Source organism: Berghia stephanieae, chromosome 6 (genome assembly GCF_034508935.2).
Source record: "Berghia stephanieae isolate SIO BIC M18660-M18661 chromosome 6, UCSD_Bste_1.3, whole genome shotgun sequence".
Lineage (NCBI taxonomy): Eukaryota > Metazoa > Mollusca > Gastropoda > Nudibranchia > Aeolidiidae > Berghia > Berghia stephanieae.
This window is the reverse complement of record NC_088365.1, coordinates 49,781,947-49,800,507: the sequence shown is the minus strand read 5'-3', so window position 1 is coordinate 49,800,507 and position 18,561 is coordinate 49,781,947. Positions and strand designations below refer to the sequence as shown.

At 35.3% G+C, this 18,561-nt stretch overlaps 2 protein-coding genes across 6 annotated transcripts in view; both read left to right on the top strand.

Annotated features, from left to right (window-relative positions):
* The window catches only part of LOC144975196 (actin-related protein 8-like), a 407,315-nt gene that overhangs the window by 14,172 nt on the left and 374,582 nt on the right, over positions 1-18,561 (top strand). The window lies entirely within an intron of this gene.
* LOC144975199 (TBC1 domain family member 22B-like) overlaps positions 1-18,561 on the top strand; it is a 42,167-nt gene that overhangs the window by 16,977 nt on the left and 6,629 nt on the right. Inside the window, exons 4-10 of one of the 3 annotated variants that reach the window (XM_078919032.1) lie at positions 981-1,211; positions 3,664-3,734; positions 5,282-5,410; positions 10,642-10,707; positions 16,286-16,406; positions 16,951-17,133; positions 18,247-18,470. In XM_078919032.1, the coding sequence (XP_078775158.1) occupies positions 981-1,211; positions 3,664-3,734; positions 5,282-5,410; positions 10,642-10,707; positions 16,286-16,406; positions 16,951-17,133; positions 18,247-18,470 (1,025 nt within the window). Of the gene's footprint in view, positions 1-980; positions 1,212-3,663; positions 3,735-5,281; positions 5,411-8,623; positions 8,690-10,641; positions 10,708-16,285; positions 16,407-16,950; positions 17,134-18,246; positions 18,471-18,561 lie in introns of all 3 variants that reach the window. The other 2 variants (XM_078919034.1, XM_078919035.1) reach the window with 2 other exon arrangements.

The window sequence follows — 18,561 nt, the reverse complement described above, 5'->3', positions numbered from 1 at the left end:
TTTAAATTATTGCATTTTAATTTGACTGAGTTGTTTTTGATGTTTTCTTTGGCTTCTATTTGTTTTTGTTTTTGTTTCCTTCCACCTTTATTTCCTCTTTTTGTTATTTTTCTGTATGCCTTGAATAATTTAATAGATCTCAAAAGGTTCACTATTTCTAAATTCGGTGTATTATTAAATGTGTGTCGTATTGTACAAAGGTGTTGAGGTGAATAATTAGGTGCTGTCATTCTCGGTGTTCATCGTCGACCGTTGTAATACGATTAAAATAGCTCACTGTTTTTTCCTTAAAATCGTAAAACGTAAACAACAAGGGTCTTAATAGGTGATAAAATCCTTGCAAAAATTTTATAAAACTTTAAAGTATTGCTAAATTAATTGTTTAAAATCCACGAATTTTCGTCAAAAGCAGCACAAAGTCATAAGAAATCCTCTGAATATGAAATAAAATTCGTCCTGTATAGAAATAACACTTAAAACAGCCGTAAAATGAAGTAATTTTAAGAGCTCTGTGAAAAGCAGCCTTCCAGCGCTGAACACATTACACACTCAGTGTATGTGAAAATTTATAGCTTTGCAAAAATTTACCGACCTGCACGCACACTGCTACATAAAATTTGTAGATCTGCACATCTTGTGACACCAATTGCAGAAAAACACAAGCATGTTTACTTTTTTAAGAGGTCTTTTAAAACACAATTTTCGTAACAAGATCACATGTTTTCATAATTTTGAAAATTTAGTTAGTTCTTTTAAGGGCAAATTGTTCATTTAAATTGTTGGTTATAGAAGCTTCAGTTTTTTTCCCCTTGTGACAACTAAGAATTATTTTGAAATTTTAAGTTGGCAGATTTGGATTTACTACTGAAATGGTTTGAATTTTTTATTGTCAAATTAATATCAATGAGTCGTTTTTGTACAGTGATTGTGGTAGTTTGATAAAGATTTTTTGTTTTTTTAAAAACTTTTTTTCACCACAGGCATTAGCTCATCCCCTCCCCTATCCATAAACAATCATATCCCCACCACCCCACCCCACCACCCTCACCCATTACCCGGGGGTCCAGGGCTAGGAGTCCGACTCAACAACTCCACGTACCAGCCCCCTAAGACAACATCCATACGTTTTGTGACGGACAACGTGCCTGATAGAGAGGCTGCTCGCATCGACAAATTCAAAACCATGTTTTCGGAACCTTCTCTTGACATGGGTAAGTCGAGTCTTTGGCTGTTGGGATAATGAAAAAAAGTGATATGATATTTATTTTCCTTCTCTTTTTAGCATTTACTTTTATTTCGTTGAAAGTTTTGTATCATATTCTTCAGTGATCTTAATTTTTGGAACACATCGGAAAAAACAGTGAAAACACTCCATATTTTTTCTTGTTCTTGTTTCAGAGAATTGAATTCCTGCCAGTTGTGTTTAGTATGAAGTTAAGTAAGGTAATGTCACATGTGTAAAGCATATAATTATACAACAGGAGGAGAGGAAGAGAGAAATAAAAGAAAAATTGAAATGTTGCTTGCATGGTCACTGGTGATTACAGAACAACCATAAGAGTAAATGGCATTGTTAAGAACTTGGGTTGGACAAGACTTCAAGGAAAGAAGAAAAAGAGCTAAAGTAACAATGTTTTTTAAGATGTGCAAAGGACTGGTAGAGTCGAAACTAATGAACTTCAACCAAGACCAACATTTGGAGAAGTGGTCGCGACCAACGATACCTAACACCAAGCTTGAAATTACAAAGTCAAATGCAACCCTTTATGCCGTCAACAATTCAACTTTGGAATAACCTCATTGAAGACACAGTTGAAGCACATGATTTGGATCATTTTATAAGAATACTATGTCATGCTGAATATTGCAGATGTAAAACTTGCGACAAGTCATCAAAGATGGACTGCAAGTAAAGGAAGAAGAAGACAGTCTGTCCACAAAGTGTTGTTACAAAATACACAAAAATACCAAAGTTTCTTTTTTTTTTTTTTAATTGTTTTTATTCTTTCCTCCTTTTCCATATACACATATGTTCTTAGGGAATGTTGTTGTCATTCACTTTTCGTTTTGGATACGATTCAATATATTATTTCAATCTGTTTGCAGCAACGTTTACTTATTTACAGGTCAAATAATCCTAATCCAATTTTAGTGCGGGTATGTGGTCTTGTGGAATGACACTCGCTTTCGGATCGGAAGGTCCTGGGTTCGAGCCACGCTCGGCGCATAGTTGAGTCCTTGGAAAAGACTTTACTCACATTCTCTCACCGTACTCAGGTGTAAAATGAGTACCTAACCGCTAACCTTCTGTCTCAGCCATCATCTCTACGCCAATGATACCCAGCTATACACTCCCATTTCATTAAAAAAATATAGAAGAAACAAAAGAGCGACTCACAACAAAGCTGCTCGTATAGTTACAAGGACAAAGCCTTGGGACCATATAATATAACACCGGCCCTTAAGTCACTACACTGGCTTCCAATAGAGAAAAGAATAAAATACAAAATGGCATGTTTTGCTTACAATTGCCTCCACCATACATCACCTGAATACCTTGAATGCCTGGTCAGGGAATATAAACAAATTTGATCTCTGCGATCTGGCAGTACTTCGCTAATGGAGAAAAATGTCCCAAGAATAAAGTTTGCTGAGCGTGGTTTTTCATTTTCGGCTCCAATCGAATGGAATTCTTTACCACCTAAAACCTGACAATGTGAAAGTCTACCAGTCTTCAAACGGCATCTAAAAACCGATCTTTTTCATTCTGCTTATCGTGATTCCATGTGAATTTCGAACAAGATGTGTGTGACTGTTGTAGTGATTTTGTAGTCGAATGAATGATCATGTGTGATACTAAAAAAAAAACTATTTGTAAAGCATCTCTGAGCAGTATTTGTGGATATTGCCACTATATCAAATAATAATAATAACAGCGTTTTCTCTGTCTGAAAGATAAAATGCAATAAGCCTAACAGGCGTCATGTCTCGTTCTACATGTTAAGTGTTTGTTGGCTAGGGACTCCTTGTAAAGCGCTTTGAGCACTTTTAGTGGATACTGCCCTAAATAAAAGCTCAATTTAAGGAGAGTTTTTTTGTTTTTTTTATAGGCTCATTGTTGCAATGGCAATATTCTCAAACCAATCGATGATATTGTCCATTACAACAAGGTTAAATCAAATCCATGATTGCGTTTGGTTATCAGACCTAATGATACGTGCACACAGTTTTGCTGGGTTTTTAAAGAGCGTATTGTTCCAAGGATAACCCACACACCCCTCCCACAACTACCTCTACCACCTCATTATCACTACTACAACCACCACATCGTCAACTACGACATCATCATCACTACCACTATTACTACAACCACCAACACCGCATCTTCACTACCATTACAACTACAGCCACCACCACAATATCATCACTACCACTACTAATACAACCACCACCACATTATTATTACTACCACTACTACAACAACCATCATTACCACTACTACAACAACCAATTCCTATGAGCCAAATTTTAAGTTGGTGTCCCTGTTTAGTTAGTCTTATATTTACCCATCAAAGTGCTCAAAGATATTGTTTTTGCCTCATAATAATCTCAACACAAGATATGTTTCATAATTTTATTTTCTTCACCCCCTGTCCCATGTAGGTGAATTACGAAAATTGTGCTGGTCTGGAATTCCCAAGGCTGTGCGACCGACAGCTTGGAAAATTTTATCTGTAAGTAAATATTTATTGTGATACACTCCAGCACGGTTTCTTCGAACTCTTCAGGACATGCAAAAACGTTAGGGGAAACTAGTTCGAGAAAACCGTGCCTTGTTGCCATAACGACTTGATGGGGAATTGAATTGGGGAGGGGGGGGGGGGAGTGTGGTCAAGCAGTATTGATTTGGCAATACACCCGAAATATACCTAAGTTTGAATTTCCATCACGTTCTATGGTGTCGCCTTAAGCAAGCCACTTCTCCCAGTATTTCAATTTGCGGCTCTATGCTGTATCTGACAACTGGGTTGTTCCAGTCTTCCCTTGGAATAGACCCTAAGATAAAGTTCTGCTTGAGGATGAAAAGAAAAAAAGGAATTTATTGTTTAATTACTTTATTTATATGTTTAGGGAGATAACTTTATACATGACATGTTACAAGCTATTGGTGTGTGTGTGTGTGGAAGGGTTGGGATACTGTATCTCAACATTTAGTTACCATCATAGCCAACCATTTGCAAATCGTGTGCAGTGTTATTGAAATTTAGATCAAAGAGCGAAGTACGAGGGCTCTTTCAGAAATAACCGAAAAATGCCCATTGCTCAGCAACCAGTGGAGATTTTTTAATTCTGTAAACGACATGATATTCCTTATTTCCTTACGGATATTCCCAGAAATTATGATGTGCATCATTTTGCACAATGAATTTCTAGACGATTTTAAAGATGGCGGCCCACCTTGAAACTTGGTCAAAGGTGGAAATCAGAGCTGTCATACGTTTTTTGAACGCCAAAAGTCTGAATCCTACCGAAATTCATAAAGAACTTCAGAGTGTATATGGTGAGCATGGTATAAGCCGTGTGTCGACAGACTTGGCTGTTACGTAGAGAAATGAAGGACGAGTCAAGGTATGAACACGTGCAAGAATTTTGTTGATAGCATAAAAAATGCAGATTTTACAGGCATTTTTCGGTTAATTATGAAAGAGCCCTCGTAATAAGAATAAGTAGAGAGGTGTCAGTTATGCGAAACAGCGATTGAGTGTGTGAGTGGTAGTCTTACCTTCAGTGTGGATAGATACATACAATAAACACATACATAATTGTCAATGTCACAGTGAAGCATCAGTGGTCGAAATCGCCAGGCGCATTAAAACATCCTTGACTTGATTTAAATAATTGAGGTTGGCTGGGTGCAATTAGTTTGAAGAAACCATGTTCGAGGTAAAACATTAGTTCAAGGAAGAGATGAAATGATAACAAAGAATAATAAGGAATAAATTCTTGACATTCGAATGAGTTCGAGGAAATCGTGATGGAGGGTATTCATCTCAATACTCCTGAAATAGATATGGCTTATTACATATATTTTAATTATTAATTGGTCACAATGAAAATATTACGTCTTGACATAAAAGCAGATCAATCGTTTTTTGTTTTTCTTTCTTTTAAGAATCCCTTAAGGAGATAAGACAAAGAATTGTAACTTGTAATAAAAGAATAGTTTAGGGAGTTAATTTTTTATTTTATATTTATATATAATATTTGGTTCTATTTCTAGGGTTACCTGCCCACGTCTGCTGACAGAAGGCAGGAGACGCTGGAGAGAAAGAGGAAGGAGTATTTTAGTTACATTGATCAGTACTACGACACTAGATATCAAGATTTACATGAGGAGACTTTTAGACAGGTTGGTTTTGTTTATGTTTATTGAGCAAGCTATTGAATTTGCACTGCAAGTGCCACCTTAATTGAGTTGATAATTTAATACAGGGATGCCAAATCTATGCATTACCCGGGGGGGGGGGGGGGGTTCAGGAAAGGGGAGGGGTAAGAGATATTTTTTTGTTTCAAGCGTCTTTGGCATCCTTGTTAAGTTATCCCCAATTTCATTGAAATTATCACACGAGTTTCATTATGTATACAGGCTTGTCATCCAGTATGCTTTCTCATATTTTAATATGCTATGAAGTCCAAAATATGATAATATGGGAATGATGATTAAATATGGAAAATTTTGCAAATAGTCAAGAGTTTGTAACAAAAGGGGGGAAAATGATAAAAGTGGAATAGTTGAAGGTCATTAAATGTCGTCTCCTCCTAGATGAGAATCTGAGTAGCGAGACAGATGATTATCATTGGAATTGCAGAATTTTCCTCCCCTTTACTAGCGTGATGAGTCTCCATAAATTCAATGAATGTTAAAGTTGAAATTTTATATAGCTGCACATGTTGAAAATATGATTTGGGGAGGTGGGGGGCGGGGGTAAATGTGAGAAAATGCTATTTGGAAAAAATATGATAAATCTTTTCAAATGGTTGAGGATGGTTGGCAAGTCTGTGTATATATCAAGGTTGCCAATTTTCCGCATATTTACGAAATTCAGTATGTTATAATCCCTCAGTATATTTTCCAATCACCCGATAAACGGGATATACGGGGAATAAAGTGCATTTTGTATTTTTTACTTGTTCCACTTGAATGAATGAATGGATGAATGAACAGAAACTTAAAACACATCTCTTTAGAAAATCATTTCTATCAGGCCTACATGTTTTAGATATCCTAAATTTTCATCTCGTAGCACAGTGCGTGGTAATGAAGTTACAAATTGATTGATGCTATTCAAATATGATAGATTTTATGCTTAAATTATTAATTTATTGTTTTGTTTTATTTGCCTATTGTAAAGCGCCTCTGAGCACATTGTGGATCTAGGCGCTTTATAAATTCATTCATTCATTCACCTTCAGAAAGGGTTTGGTCAATGTGTTTGTGTAATAGTTCAGTAAATTTTTACCTCCTGAATTGACAACCCTGATGTATTTAGATTTAATTAAAAAATAAAACCAAATTGCCATATTAGATTAAAATTAAATCCTGTGAGTAAAGGTTTAACTTAATTAAGTAGTTTTGTTCATGCATAGATGGTGACGTATCCATTGTCTAAATAGCTCTGATCCAATTCATTTGCATTTTTGTTTATTTTGTTTTGTTTTTTTTTTGACAGCAATGAAAGATTTTCTCAATATTTAAGAGAGTTTTTGAAAGAAGTAAGTCATTGTAATGCACAATATGCTCTAGAATTGAAGGCAGAACTACCATAAGCATAAGCAAAACAGGATTTGTTAAGAACTGGGGGGTTTTCAAAAAAAAAAATCAGGGGGGGGGGGGGGGGGGAGAGGCTTAAAATTCCATTTTCGCTCCGTAGTTTATCCAGGTTTGAGGCCGGCATGTATACATTGTATTCACAGCCACATTAAAAATAATTTTTTGCATTGGTTTTGATTTTTTTTATTTTTTTTATTTTTAATAAATGTTTACACATGAAAGTCTCCATTGTGTGTGAAAAAAACAATAATTCATCGATCACCTTCTGTCTTTGTCTGGAGGAGACTATCTCACACACAAAAAAAAGCAAGCGTTCTCGTTGGCTGCGTGTCATGTATGGGATATTGGTCAAAGAGTAAGCGTTTTTAATTGGCTGCGTGTCATGTATGGTATATTGGTCAAAGAGTAAGCGTTTTTCATTGGGTACGTGTCGTGTATGGTATATTGGTCAAAGAGTAAGCGTTTTTCATTGGGTACGTGTCGTGTATGGGATATTGGTCAAAGAGTAAGCGTTTTTAATTGGCTACGTGTCATGTATGGGATATTGGTCAAAGAGTAAGCGTTTTTAATTGGCGACGTGTCATGTATGGGATATTGGTCAAAGAGTAAGCGTTTTTAATTGGCTACGTGTCATGTATGGGATATTGGTCAAAGAGTAAGCGTTTTTAATTGGCTACGTGTCATGTATGGGATATTGGTCAAAGAGTAAGCGTTTTTAATTGGCGACGTGTCATGTATGGGATATTGGTCAAAGAGTAAGCGTTTTTAATTGGCGACGTGTCATGTATGGGATATTGGTCAAAGAGTAAGCGTTTTTAATTGGCGACGTGTCATGTATGGGATATTGGTCAAAGAGTAAGCGTTTTTAATTGGCTACGTGTCATGTATGGTATAGTGGTCAAAGAGTAAGCGTTTTTCATTGAGTACGTGTCGTACAAGTATAGGATATCATTGGCCGATAATCAAGCTTTTTCATTGGAGAGGACAAGTTTCATTGGTAGAACAGTCACAAGTTTCATCGAATTAAGAATTTCAATGTCGCTATTCAGGGGTTGGTTTATTTTTGCTAAAATGTATGTCATTATAGAGAGTTCTTCATTACTAACAGTATATAGGGAAAACATTGGGACCTGGCCATCATGTTGCTATTGAGGGAATGTCTATATAACGATTGAGGTGTCTCATTTTTTGTTTAGAAGTATGGGCTTTGACTCACAACATTACTTAGACTAGGTTCAGGGACTTAAATGAATTGGATACTTTAAAGGAATGCCTATGGGAAAGGCATTTTGCATACATATTTGAAATCACTTGTAGTTAGTCATGAAATGTTATGGTCTTCCTAGCATAATGCAGATTTGTGCTAATTCCTAAGAGAGTTAAATTATAGTGACCACATGGATGAGTCCCATATAGATTCAATAATTTTTTCTCTGTGTGTGTGTGTGATTTTTTTTGTTTTGTTTGGTTGTAATTATTTTCATCAAATGGATCAGCATTTAGCGTGATCAAGGAAAGAGTAACATTCAAAAGTTCTGGAATTTTATTCTTTGGAAATTAAATATTTGAAAAGTACATGTTTCAATATAGAATTTTTGTCAAGAAATTATGAAACTGCTGATTTTCAAAAGGCTCTGTTTGTATATTCAAATTGGTTTCATTTTGATTCACACTCCTCTTCCCCTTCCTTTTCAAACATCCACTTAAAACGATTTGCTAAAATAACGGATATGATAGACCGGTGGTACCTAGACCAGAGGACAAGAATAATTTGCCATTTGCTTATTTCAGATCCACATCGACATCCCTCGAATGAACCCCTTAATCCCCATATTCCAACAGTTGGTTGTACAGGAAGTGAGTACAGCTACAACATCAACTACATCAATTTGTTTATGGCCCTCTGTTCCAAACCCCACCTCCTCTCCCCTTCCCCTCCCCATCTCCTCTAGTCCATTTCTCCTCGCAAACCTTTTGGAAATGCTACGTCTCTACGTCCGCTGTTATGTGTTCTCACTGCATGGTAGTAGGTGTCAACTTGATTTGTTTACCTATGGTTGTCATAATGTTAATCGAATGAAGGTGAATGATGACTGTGATAAACAAATAAGGCAAAACAACGCACAACTAATATAGGAATTCTGGATAGCTTAGTAGTCGGCTCAAATGCTTCCTCTGATGTCTCGTGACATCTCATTAAAATTTATAAGTTTCCACATATTCTTGCCATTACTCTCATCCTTTGGTCTGGCATATTTTATGTTCAGTAAGGGGTAAATGAAATGAATTTCATCATCACGTCCGTTGTTCATCTTCAATTTGATTTACTGTCCAGAGCAAGCTTCATGCTAAAGAATTTTTTTTTAATATTTGCACTGTTATAATGGGGTTTTCTTTTCTCTGTTATTGTTTGGACAGGGACTCTACCTTTGTCTGAAAACTTGGATTTGGATATGGAACATCATGCCTTTTAAATTGTCCATGTCTAAATCTTTTGGTCAATTCTTTTTTTTTTTTTTCTTCCTGCTTCTCGTGGAACAGCTTTTAATGATTAATAATATTAAGAGTGATACAAAAGCTGCTAGAGTCTGTGGACTCTAAAGAGGAATATAACAGCTTTTAAAATTAACAAAATACTAAAGGCACTCTGCCGTCTATCTGGGTTTTTTAATAATGTAGTTATGCTTTAATTTAGTTGGGGTTTTTTGTTGATTGCTGAAGAAGGGCTTTGAGCCCAAAATGTTCCATGTTTGGTATTTTGTTCATTTTTAAAGCTGTTATATTCATTTTTGTTTAATAATAATAGTCAAGTTCTGTTCAGTTGGAAGGAAGTTGTGTGATATGACCTTCAAGACTTAGTACTGTAAATCATGGAAAAGTCTCATGTTTTGGGCTAGGTCAGATTTCAGCTATATATAGTTCCAAAATTAATACCTCTGTCTTGACATTTGGGGTGGAATGTAGTATTATTATAAGGGAAGGGGGGGGTGGGGGGAGATATGGATCCAATCTTCCTTTGTGTAGAACATTTTGATGGATTTTATCAGCCATGATTAGGCAAGGAAAACTATGTTCATAGTGGCTGTTGTGGAAATTTGATGTTCAAAGTGTTTTGCAAATTCATGGTTATATGTTTGTTAATATGGCAGTGTATTCAGTTCATTTTTATTTTCTAAAAACGCTTATTGATCTTTTGCATGGTGATCGTGTTGCTGCTGTTATGTAAGTCACACAACTTCGAATGTTGGACGCGTGTTTCGGGAGGGATTGGTTTCATCCCCCCATGTATTGTGCTTCTGTGTTTTAAGAAACAAAAATAAAATTTACTTACATGTCTTATTTTTTAAAAGTCCAATGCTAGTATTTGAAACAGAAGCAGATGGTTGTCACTACACAAATTTTCTATTCATTGAGCTGAACACTAATTCAGAATGTCAAATCTCTCCAAACTCCTATTAGTATCTTTTCTATTTTTCTCATTTCAATTTTCTGTTCTTTCTTTTTCTTTTTTCTTTTCTTTATTTTCCTTTTTTCTTTATTTGTTTGAAGAGTTCATAATTTTCCTCTGGAAATATTTTGGTTATGGTCTTTTTAAAACTCTCTTTTTTGTCCTCCCAGCCTCATTCCTCCACCTTTTTTTTTTTTAAAGCCCAGCCTCTTTTTCAGCACAATGTTAATTCAGACATTGACGGCAATGATGGTCACCATTTCAGTTCAAGAATGCGATTTAATCAATTGTTCCTTTATTTCTTTTATTTTTTTAAGTGTAATAGGTATATTTAGCATTCAACGTAAATCTGTTTCTGCAGATCCTTAAAGATATTCCCCGCATGACCTCATTAGCACACTTGTTTCAAGAGAAGCCAGTCCAAGAAGTAAGTACCTCCACCCTCATCCTCCTGTCAAACTGTCTGGTTTTTATCCTGACAAAGAGCCGTGGCACGAGAATCCTATAGAATGAATGCTTTTGATGCCCATTTCCGTCTAGACAAGAACAATCACTTCAACAACAAATGGAGGCACCCCTATTTTATCTGCATTTTGGCAATTTGTTTGAAATATTTTCTTCTTCCAGTTATGCTGGCAAGTTTTTGCCAATTCTTGAAATAAATAGGTGAATAAAGAAAAAAAAATAATACGCAATTTGCAATGTGGGTAGTCTTTATTGTATAGATTTATCTCTGAATCTTGTGATTTGAAAAACCAGAGAAGAGAACCATTTGTCAAATGCATTCTTTCTATAGTCGTGATAATGACCCAGACCGTGACCTACCCCTATGACATTATAGAGAAATGATAATTGACTGCTTTATCTATACACCATTTTCACTGACTTCCCAGTACTCCCAAGCTCCAACCTAGCTTCTATTAAGTTATGACTGGACTTATTGTTAAAAACTGAACTATATACTAAAAACCAATGGAAAAGCGGATTGATCACAGCAATAATCGTGTCACGCATTCAGAATCCCATTGCATCGTCATATTGGTGTCCGTGCATGACATAATCAGTAGGAAGGCGAAAATTTTGGATTTGCATTTTTAGAAAAAAAATTTTGCATTTTCTGAAAAAAGAATATGCTCCCCAGAGTATATTAATCTTATTTGAAGTAAATCAGGTGATTTTTCATGAAGTTATGGTCAGATGTATGGAAATATTTAGGAGCTTTGACATTTCCCGAAGATGTACAAAAAGGGTTGATTTAATCAATCATGACAAGAACTCATTTTTTAAATTAAAAATGACCTTCTAACTAAACTTTGCAATATCTCAGTTCAAACCTTTTCACCATCCGACTGATTATGTCATTCACTGTAACATTTGGTCTGGTTTAACTCCCTGTAACATTTGGTTCTAGACCGGCTGGCATTTCTTGGTTTTAAAAAAAAAATGATTCCTACGTCTATGGTTGTGGTCTCCTCATTTGGTGCATTTTGTACAATCTTTGGGATGGTTTGTATTTGACTTTTGTCATTTGTGTGGACACGCATGTAAATATGAGATTGCATTTTCGTATCCTGTCATTTATATACCTCCTTCAGACTTTAAAAAAAAATTAAATAACACGTTTAAACATGTTTTAACATGCCATGCTCATAGCTAAATACTCACATCTCTCTCTTTTTTTTTTTTTTTTTTTCTTAACCTGATAGCAAAAACCATATTTTGATATTGTTTTTGGTATAATAACACAATATAAAAGTAACAGCTTTATTCGACAGTACTCATCCATTAACATATTATTTATTACATGTTGAATGGCATGCATGATTTATTTTTTATTCATATGCAAATGAGCTTTTGATAAAATAATGCTTCTTCGGTTATGAAGTTGACAGCTTCCCCAATTTATATATATGGTTGAACAATTTTTATATGGTTGAAACATGTTGTTATTTTGATTATCAACAGTTGGTAGTAAAAAATAGTTTACTTATTAATACCCCTATGAAATCTCAAACCATGAAATGGCTGCTTTGTTTTATTCAGTATTACCTTCCATTGTTGTCGTACTTCACAGGTTCCCAATATTACGTAAGAAATCCTCTTGGAATGTTTTTTATATCACAAAACTCACAGTCAAATATAAAGAGTGCTTATGATCTTCCTAGGATCCACAGAGAGCCGCAATTTTCGAGGCATTTCCTCCGTTTAAAAATAATGACGTTTCCCTCAATCAAATCTTCTGGCTTTGAGAGCCTTGATGTGTGGTGGAATAAACAGGTGCAGTTTCCCACAGTGCAGAAGTTTGCTAGAGTATGAATGATAGTTTATTATCTCAGTTGCTCTAAAAGTAAAATGGGATTGTTGAATTAAGCAGTAAAACGGGGGCTAAAAGACAACAGTTTAAAATTGTCCTACTTTTTCACTTTTTGCATTGTATAATGAAAAGTATGGAATTTTATTTGATCATTTTTTTTAAAGTACATATTTGGAGCTCTGTTATCAATGACCCGAGATATATATATATATATATATAATTTACTTACCCAACTAAACATGAAGTAAAGAAGAAAATGAGCAGATTTTGAAAGTTTTGTTTGTTATGGTTCTTATAGGTGTCCAATTAGGTATAATTTGATTGGAAAAAAGGTAGGATATAAATTCTTTGTGGGCAATAAGAAGTTTTACTATTAGTACATATGATAAATGATAACTGAAGTTTGGGTTTTAAAGAGATAAATAACCGCTGTTTTCATTGTCATCTAAAAGAGAATGATACAGTGATGAAAATCTTCCGCGGAATTCCGGGATTTTTGGGTTTTCTTTAAAATGTTCCGTCGAGTTTGCAGTGTAAAACATTTTTCTATGAAGAACCCTCACGCTCCACTGTAGATGGATGGAAAAAAAAACCGGCATCATGTCTTGTATCAAATTTTGACGCCGATGCTCAGTTGCATAAATTTTTGTGACACTCGCATTTTTATGACATCAGCCTAGACAGGGTGTCACCAAATGTCAAAAGTAGCACAAGGCCAGTGGTGTCCTTGGAGGAATATATGTTGGGTAGGGATTGGAAAATAATAATAGAAAATCAATTCATAACACTCTCTCTCTCTCTCTCTCTCTCTCTCTCTCTCTCTCTCTCTCTCTCTCTCTCTCTCTCTCTCTCTCTCTCTCTCTCTCTCTATCTATTTGTCTATCTATCTCTATCTATCTCTCCCTCAACCACTTTTCTATCTTCATGTTATGTTTCTAGAAGTCATCTTGTCGTAGAAAGATAGGTAGAATATTAAAATAATCAAGTGTGATGATCGACTCGAAAAGCAATTGTCAAATTATTTGTAATTTACTATTTTTCCTTTGTTTAGATACACTATGCAAGTTGTCAGATATTCATAAGTCTCATTTATGAACTGCATAACCACTAGGCTGCAGTAACATAGCCTTTGGGCCAAAAACTTATCATCTCTTGATGTAAATAGCAGTTTGATTAATATTGTGAGCCTTTAAAATTATTTTCGGGAAAGGACAATTCATTAGATATTTACAAAAGAAGTTTATTATATAATGTTACGTAACTATCATATTGCATATGTAATTTTTGCATTTCGGCTTGAGTTTGTCCGATGGACTGATACATTTTACTCCTTTTTTGACAACTTGCTTTTATCATCACTGGTAATAAGAAAGGTATATTTAAATCAATTTTTTTTTTTTTTTAATGGGGTGTGGAGGGGGAAGGTTGTTACAATTGGATCCACTATAACAATGGATACAAAAAATGTCTTTTGACATTGAGCTTTTATATAGCACAACAGCCACTAATATATCAAGACGCTTTACAAGGGTCCTCAGCCAACAGCAATACTTAACATGTAAGACGAGACATGACGACTGTTAGTCGATATTACAATATTTTTCGGACAAAAACAATGCTGTTAACGACCAGTACTCATTTTACACCCGAGTATGGTGAGAGAATGTGAATAAAGAGCCTCTTCCAAGGTCTCAACTATGCATAGCTCGGGACCTGAACCCAGGGCCTTCTGATCCAAATGCTTGTGTCATACTACTAGACCACACAGCCGCAATAATAAGCTGGGACCCAATGAGACCTTGAATGAAGCAGAGGAAGAAAGAAAAAATAAAATCTCTCTTAGTGTTTGGATTATATGAAGAAGAAGAGTAAGAACCAAGAGTCTAAAGTAATGCCTTGTTCAGTTTCCGTGGTAACATGTATGTGTGTCCCTTTGCATCCAAGCAATTTTGAACATCTCTCATATCCTGCTCTCCGTGCATCATCTTCTTTATATGAAATGTAATCATTAAAGATTAAGTTTGTTTTTGTTTTGTTTTTGTTTTTTTGGGGGGGGGGGTTACTTTTGTTTTTGTAAAGGTGTTCATACTAGACAAGTGTTTGTCTCTTCTCTCTTCTGATATAAATATTCTTTAAATCATGACTTAATTTTTTTTTAATTTTTTTTTTTTTTTAAAGACGTTAGGATTAGACATGTATTGGTCATTTCCCAGATAAAGTTTCTTTAAATCATGATTTTTTTTTTTATCACAGATGTTAGGATTAGGCAAGTGTTGGACTCTTATGATAAAAGTATTCTTTAAATCATTTTTTTCTCTTCTTGAAAGAGATATTAGGACTAGAAAATTTGTTTGTTTTTTCTAATAAGATATTTTTTAAATCATTTTTTATCAAATATGTTAGGATTGGGCATGTGTCGGTCTCTTCTAATAAACTATTCTTTTAATCATGATTTAGTTTTAATCAAAAATGTTAGGACTAGACACCAAATAAAAATATTCTTTAAATCATTTTTTTTTTAAAGAAAAAGTTGTCAGGACTCAAGACAAGTGTTGGTCTCTTCTGGTAAAAATAGTCTTCAAATCATTCTTTTCTTTCTTTTTTTTTTTTAAAGATGTTAGGACGAGACAAGTGCTATTTTCTTTTGATAAACTCACTCACTCAATCCTCTCCGGGCCTGCTGGCACTTGAGGCGATGCAAGGGATCTCCACCTGGTCCTGTCAGCAGCTATTCTTAGGGCCATCTCGAGGGACAGACCTCTCTGCTTTAGGTCCTTCTCCGCGGTACATCTCCCAAGTCTCCTTGGGGCAGTCTCGTTTCCTCTTTTCTTGGGGTGTCCATTGCAGAGCCTTCCTTGTCAATGTTTCATCAGGTCTGCAACAAGACATGCCCCAACTATTGGCGTCTTCTCCTGTTAATGAGATCTTCTGATAAAGATATTCTTTCTTTCATAATTTTATTTTTTAAAGATGCGAGGACATGACAATCATTGGTCTCTTCTGATAAAAAAAAAAAAATTCTTTAAATCATGATTTGAAGAGGGAAAAAAAAAAAAAAAGGCGTTAGTACTAGACAGTGCTGGTTTCATCTTGTATAAATAGTCTTTAAATCATGATTTTAAAAAAAAAAAGTCGAAAGGAACAACCAATCGTTAATCTCTTTTCTAGTCTGGCGAGGAAGTATATTTTTAGCTCCAACATCACCCAAGCATAACCCAACAAATTTTGGATTTTGTCACTTAAAAAAAACTGTCTATATTGTCTTCAAGAAAACATAAATTTAACCAAACTTTCATATTTTGGCAGGGAAATACATTTTTTAGCTTTAATATCACCCCAGCATAACTGAAAAATTTTAGATTCTAGATTTTCTCACTTTAAGAAACTATGTCTATATTGTCTTCAGCAAGACATAAATTCAACCAAACTTTCATATTTTGGCTAGGAAATAAAATTTTAGCTTCATCATCACCCTAGCATAACTGACAAATTAGTGTAAGATAAAGATCTGAAAAATAGTGTGTATGAAATAATGCCAGGAAAATGGTGAAAGAAATGGTCAGACATTCATGGTAGCATATCAGTATCGGGAGGTCTGAGGTTCGAGACAGGCTGATTTTATTTTTTTTCCGATGTTGATAATAAGACCCTCGAATGTTAAGAATGATTTGTATTCTTCTTCCTCTGACAGATCTTTGAAAGAATTCTGTACATCTGGGCTATTCGCCACCCTGCCAGTGGATACGTCCAAGGCATCAACGATCTGGTCACCCCTTTTTTTGTGGTTTACTTGTCAGAGTATATAGAAAACGGTAAGGGCAGTCCGAGTAGTGTGATTGTTAGTAGTTAGAAGTTTGGGTTTCGAACTCGATAACTGCGGGGCAGCTGGTAGGGGTTACTGGTGTTTGCATTCTTTGTAGTACTTCAGAGCCATTCGGACAAGATTGAAATTGGTGAATTTATGTGAGAGGGTGGGGGGTGCTCACAAATGAATATGTGACAATGCTGCTAAACTACACTACATCTATTCGTAAGCATTTTTAAAATGACATGCTTCATTTCTGTAAAGGCAGAAATCATATGAAGACTGGTTTTCCAAAATCAGTCAAGTGGATTTTTTGATGTGGTGAAATTGTTCATGTTCACCGGACCATTATATCGTTGATAGGTTTTTAAAAATTCTGTATAGCTGTATTTTCTCTGATTGTGGGTAGTAATCAAAGCCATTAATTCGTTTTTTGACTAAAAGGGTTTACGCAATTTTAGGGGAATAGGGGGGGGGGCTGATAGGGTTATACATATCAGAAAATGATATTTTTAGAATTGTATTTGTATGTGTTTTTTGTTTTATTTCAGATATTGAGATCGAAAACTGTGACCTGACAGAGCTCCCCAAGGCCACCCGCGACCTGATAGAGGCTGACAGTTTCTGGTGTATGTCCAAACTATTGGATGGGATACAAGACAACTACACATTTGCCCAGCCAGGCATTCAAATGAAGGTCAACGCTCTCAGGGAGCTCACAAAGAGAATTGACAGTATGTTCTGGTCCATTAAAAAATATTGTGATGAATATATGATATGATGGCTGTAGTAGAGACTCTGGATGGTTATTGATTTCAAAATGAAAATTGTTGTATTTTTAGAAAATGATCTCTTTTTACTGTTTGGCTCATGCTTGGAATATAATGTGGATTGTATAGACCACGATTTGATATTTCAGAATTTGGGTTTGAAAAATGTGGGGGAGGGGGGGGAGAGGGAGGATGGTCTCTTTTGTTAAATTTCTTAAATCGATGACAGCTTTAGTTACACCTGTTCGGGCTATCTGCGCCTTTCGGCCTTGAGATTCTGTCTTTTGCCTGTAAAAGTGAACAAAGTTGAATATCTCATTATCATTTTTAAATACTTGACTCACTTTTGGTTTGTTCTTATTTCAATACTAACTGTTTTATACAGACATATTCCTTTTCCAAATCTTCCTGGAATGGGCAGTTAGTCATTATTTTTTTTTTGCAATGTTTGTGTAGGGATATTTAATTGAGCTCCTCATTATATTAATGCGGTTATTTTGCTTATAATGAGGTTACAGCTGTAGGGCCAAAAAAGTGATCGTTACATCGTTTACAAATAATTATTTTTAATTGTTGAATTTTCGTCATCAAATGGATTTCATCAAGGCCGAAGCAAATGCCAACTGAACAAGACGCACCCGAGCTTCAATAAAAGTGACCCAATCGAATTTTTTATAGGGCAGACCAGGTCCCAATTCTTTAGACGAAGATCACGACCCAGTCATTTGAAAAACCACCTGCACAAGACTTTCAAAATAGGAGGAACAGGCATGTGTGATTGTGGTGAAGGAGAAGAAGGCCTGGTACCACACCTCCTCTGCAGACTAAGCTGTGTGTGCTCCGAATAGAGCTGAGGAAGATAGTGATATTCCTTTCCCAACTAGACATTCAAACATGAAAGAGAACGAAGTATTAGTATTTGTCTTTTTATTTATTTATTTTTATTTTTTTTAATTATAATTTAGCCATTTCTTTTGAAATTAAGCTAATCTCTAGAATTATTAAAAGGTTTTATGGTCATTTTTTTTAGCCATATTATTGAAAGCTCTAATCATTTTTTTTTTTTTTGTTTATCAGGTCCTCTGTACAATCATCTAGAAACTCAGGGTGTTGAGTTCCTCCAGTTTTCCTTTCGCTGGATGAACAACTTGTTAATGCGAGAGATCCCTCTACGCTGCACCATTCGACTTTGGGACACCTACCAGTCAGAGGTCAACGGCTTTGCAGACTTCCACTTGTATGTTTGCGCCGCTTTCCTCAAACGTTTCTCACAAGACGCACTCCGGGAACACGACTTTCAGGTATATTCTACGGTTCGCAATTTTTAAGAAGACATTAATTAGGCATATTTTTTTTTCAAATTACTTTATTAATATTTTTTTTTCTCGCCAG